Source organism: Fragaria vesca, linkage group LG4 (assembly GCF_000184155.1).
Source record: "Fragaria vesca subsp. vesca linkage group LG4, FraVesHawaii_1.0, whole genome shotgun sequence".
In the NCBI taxonomy this organism is placed as follows: domain Eukaryota; kingdom Viridiplantae; phylum Streptophyta; class Magnoliopsida; order Rosales; family Rosaceae; genus Fragaria; species Fragaria vesca.
Genome location: NC_020494.1, coordinates 7,700,991 through 7,705,249, shown reverse-complemented (window position 1 = coordinate 7,705,249; position 4,259 = coordinate 7,700,991). Strand labels below are relative to the sequence as shown.

The window sequence follows — 4,259 nt, the reverse complement described above, 5'->3', positions numbered from 1 at the left end:
TTTTTTTTGTTTTTTTATTTTTTATTTTTTTTACGGAAGATGGAAAAAGTAAAAACAAATTATCTTATAAATTAGAAAACTTGAATTTTAACTAAATTTATGCATTTTTGTAGCAAAAATCAACTTCAGCACAATACCTAAACAGAAGTTTATTTTAACTACTATTGGTAAGCTAGATTGATAAATTTAGCAACTAGGTTTTTTTTTCCATTTTGTTCACTTGTTAATTCATGATTTGTCAAAATTTATCAGTTAACTCCAAACTTCAAATAACAATTTACTGTTAGAGCACCATTGCTATTTTAATTGTTAAACAATTGTTAAATTTAGCAACAAACTAACCTAGACCGGAGATGCTCTTTGGATTATTCTGTTTTAACTATTTCTAGCTAGTGAGCATTTGTACTACACTAGTTCACTTTACTTTGATGTACTATGGACGGTCGTATTTTGAATGTTAGACGTGGTACCATAGCATTTTGCGGATGATCACCTTATTATACTCATGAGTTTGAGGCTCTGAATAATAAGACGATTGTGTTTAACCTCCTCAAAAACTAAAATAAGTAAACATGATGGTCGTACTGTTTTTATTCTGGAGAATTAATTGGTTTTTCCCTTTCCTCTTCGTTCTATTCTCAATGATGCTCAGAGAAGTAATTTAGACTTGAATTGTAAAGTTAAGTCATTGGATTGTTTTATCCATGATTCTTCCTAGAATATTCATGCTTTACTTTCTGTTTTACCATAAGATATAGTCAACAAAATTCTGGCTATTCCCTCTACCTCTAACCCCTAGACCATAGTTTTTGGTGGTTGAGGCAATTGCTTTACGTGAATGTCTTTATTCTGAATTACTCCAACACTTCAACTAAGTCATAGTTGTAGGTGATTCCAAAGGTTCTCATTAGCTGCCTGTTGGGAAAAGCTACTACAAATTGGTGTTTGAAGTCGTTGATTCAAGATATCTTATCATTTGCTTTGTCTTTCCAAGTTAGCATCTTTTGTCTCCATAGAGAATCTAATTTTGTTGTTTATAGAGTTGCAACTTTAGGGAATTTTGTTTCTACTCCGCTAGTATGGTGTCACTGACTTCCCCTTTCAGTCTCTCCAACGTTCTATTTAGATTGGGTAAGAATGGGAGTTAGTCATGGTTTTGTTACGTAGTTTCGTTGTTTGTTTTATTAGTAATCGTTTTAACTATTAAGAGTATTTTTGTCCGCTAGACCTAATAGGTCATAATCCTAAGGGTAATTATGAATAAGTTGAGGCAAACTTGGGTCCATGACCATTTCTGAGAGGAGAATATAAAACCACAGGAGACAATGGCAACCTTCGGCGGCGGCCTTCACCGCCTTGTCTTTCCCAACATCTGGAAGGGGCTTTAGCAGCATGTTAGCTAGATATGACGAGGCAATTGGTTATTTTCCTCTGGTGCTTGAAATAGAAGAAATCACCCACAATTTCAGTAAGAACACATCAACTTATAACATGAATGTTGGTAACTAAAACCATTCAGGTTATCAAAGAAATGTTTTGAATCTTTAATCACGGACTAGAACTTGTGTTTTGCCAATATTACCTTATTAAGTATAACTCAAAAAAGCCAAAAAAATACCGCATCTAGGGTTCTCTCTCTCTCTCTCTCTCTCTCTCTCTTTTAGGGTTAGGGTTTCCTTGGCTAAGCGGCACAGCTCATATCCATGGCAGCGATCTCCATCTCCATGGCCTCCAAGACCGCGACAGCCTCCGCTGCGTCGGTAACAGCAAGCCTCATCTCAAAGCTCTCTCTGAGCAACCAAGAAGAACCGGTGGATTTGGGTAATCTCTGGTGCCCCAAGAGTGGTTTCGTTGCTCAACGATTCTATCTCGTTGGGCGTTTGAACACAACCCGTGCTATTGTTTTCGATGCATTCAGGAGCGCTGTTCGCTCCATGTGGAAGTGCAGGCTCGAGAAGATCGGTTTTTGTTTACTTTCGCGTCGGAGAGAGACGTGAACAGAGTGAAACGAGGTGGACCTTGGGCGTACCAGAGAGCGATGATCATTCTCAACGACTATAATGGCTTTTCAGATATCAGGTCAGTGCCTTTGGACTCTGTGTGGATCTAGGTTGGGATCCAAGGATTACCGGCGGCGCTGTCAACAGCTGCAACGACAAGGTTGGTGGCGGAGACCATTGGAGTGGTGTTGCAGGTGGATCACGGTGGTTTCCAACGTGGTCTTGCTCGAGTCCGGGTTACCTTGCCTCTGAACTAACCAGTGCGACTAGATCGTCTGATTAGGGTTTCCCCGATGGATGTTCTTCAAGTGACCTACAAGTATGAAAGGCTGATCGAAAGATGCCGTACATGTTCCATGTTGAATCACGGTGGGGAGGCTTGTCCCTGAGAATCTGAAGAAGTGGTTCCTCCGACTTCGGTGCCGTCTAGGGCAACAGTGCTGCCACTAATGGTTTTCAGGGATAACTCGGCCCCAAACCTAATTGTTCCCAACTCGCCCACTTTGGCTTCCCTCTTTCCGAAAGAGAAAAGGGTTGTGCAAATTCATGATGTTCCGGCGTTTCCTTCGCCAGCCAAAGTAGCCGGAGTGCGGCAGAGCAGGGAGGAGGAGGTGACTCATGTTGGAAAACGTGCACGACATGCGCTGACCTTTGATCCTCTGCCTTTGAATCCGGAGGAATTGGGGTTCTCTATTGCTGATGGGGGTGCCCTTGGTATCAAGAAGACAGGTAAATCTCCAAAGAAAAAAGGAAGGCCGAGGGGAAGCCGAAATAAGAAGAATTTGCAGGTGGGACTCCATGGAACCTAGCATGGGAGAGATCACAGCTGTGGACAACGGCCTCGTATCAGACGCTGATAATGGCCTCGTATCAGAGGCTGATGAAGAATAGCCTCCTAGGGTAACTAGGAAAAGATCTCTGCTTTTGTCTTATTAGTGATGCACCCTTTTTTTTAGCGATGAAAGGTACACCATTGGGTCTTAGGCCTCTAATCGGGGAAGGTAGTATTGTTGGTAGGGTTTGGCAGGTTATTATGCTTTCTAGTGTTTCATATCCGTCTTTTTGGATGTAGTTTTGAGGTTGTTATTTCAATTCTTAGCTATAGGTTTGAGTTAGTTCTAACTTTGCATTTGTATGGTCTTCGGACCACTCATGCTTGACCTTTTGGTCGTCATGATCTTTGATCAATGGATACTTCTTTTCCCTAAAAAAAAAAAAACCATTTAGGTTATCAGTCGAATCTGGCTGCAATTGTACTTTGAAAATGGCAGACCGATTAAATGACTTGGCAGGCTCTAGCATTTGGGCAGAGCTAATGAAAAAGTTTAAAGGGAGTGATGAGAAATGAGGGGCAATGTAGTTTGTAGTGCAAGGGAGTGATGAGCAGGTGACTAACAACTTTAGCAGTTTAGCCTCATAAAATAAAATCCCACAACCAAATATACCATATTTGGTCTTAAGTCATTTTTTTGTCAAGGAAAACTAGGAAGTACACCCTTTTCCTTTTTCATTTTTTAGATTGGGACAAATTTATCTAACTACCTATCACACCATGCAATTGATGAGATTTAATGTTTTATAAGATCATCACTGAGGTTTAAAACAATCAGCTTACATGAGCCTGTACGATGCAATCTCAATTCTCCACGACAATTGATTCAAGCAGCTGCAGCGCTAAGGGAGTCTTCCCAGGTGCCGTACTTGGAACTGAAGCTTCCTCCCCCATTCTGCTCTGCATACTCAGAGATCACCGCTCGGGCACATACGTCCCATGTCCTTGCTATCTCGCCAAGTGACAGGGGTTCTGTCAGGTTCCGGAGAGAGAAATTGAGCTTTGACTTTACCTTTGCTGAAAGATCTTGATCATCACTGCCAGAGCAACACAGGGGCACTAGTGAGGTTGACTACAAACAGAAGTCGAACTACACTGGTTATTAACCATCATATGCATGGAAAAGGATGACCAAAGAAATAAATGATATCACCAGCCAGTGATTCAATCAAGTTCTCAATTCCATTTGATAAGAGTAAATAAACCTAATAAATGAGAATGTACGAATAGAGTTTATTTATTTACTTTTGATCAAATCAAGCAACACTTATTTTCAGCAGATAGATTTAAATCGTGGACTAACGATATAGAATCGATTCATTATAGTAATTAAAGAGTCATATATTCAGCAACAGATGAATATATATATATATATATATATATATATATTATATAGTCCGTCTTTGTTACGGACGTCCACACCGTTT

General features: G+C 40.2%; 1 protein-coding gene across 1 annotated transcript in view; it reads right to left on the bottom strand.

The window, feature by feature from the left end:
- Positions 1–3,529: 3,529 nt before the first annotated feature.
- Positions 3,530–4,259, bottom strand: part of LOC101304182 — a 9,160-nt gene continuing 8,430 nt past the window's right edge. The window contains exon 11 of the mRNA XM_004297987.1: positions 3,530–3,869. Coding sequence (XP_004298035.1) covers positions 3,659–3,869 — 211 coding nt within the window. The 3' untranslated portion in view covers positions 3,530–3,658. The remainder of the gene's footprint in view (positions 3,870–4,259) is intronic.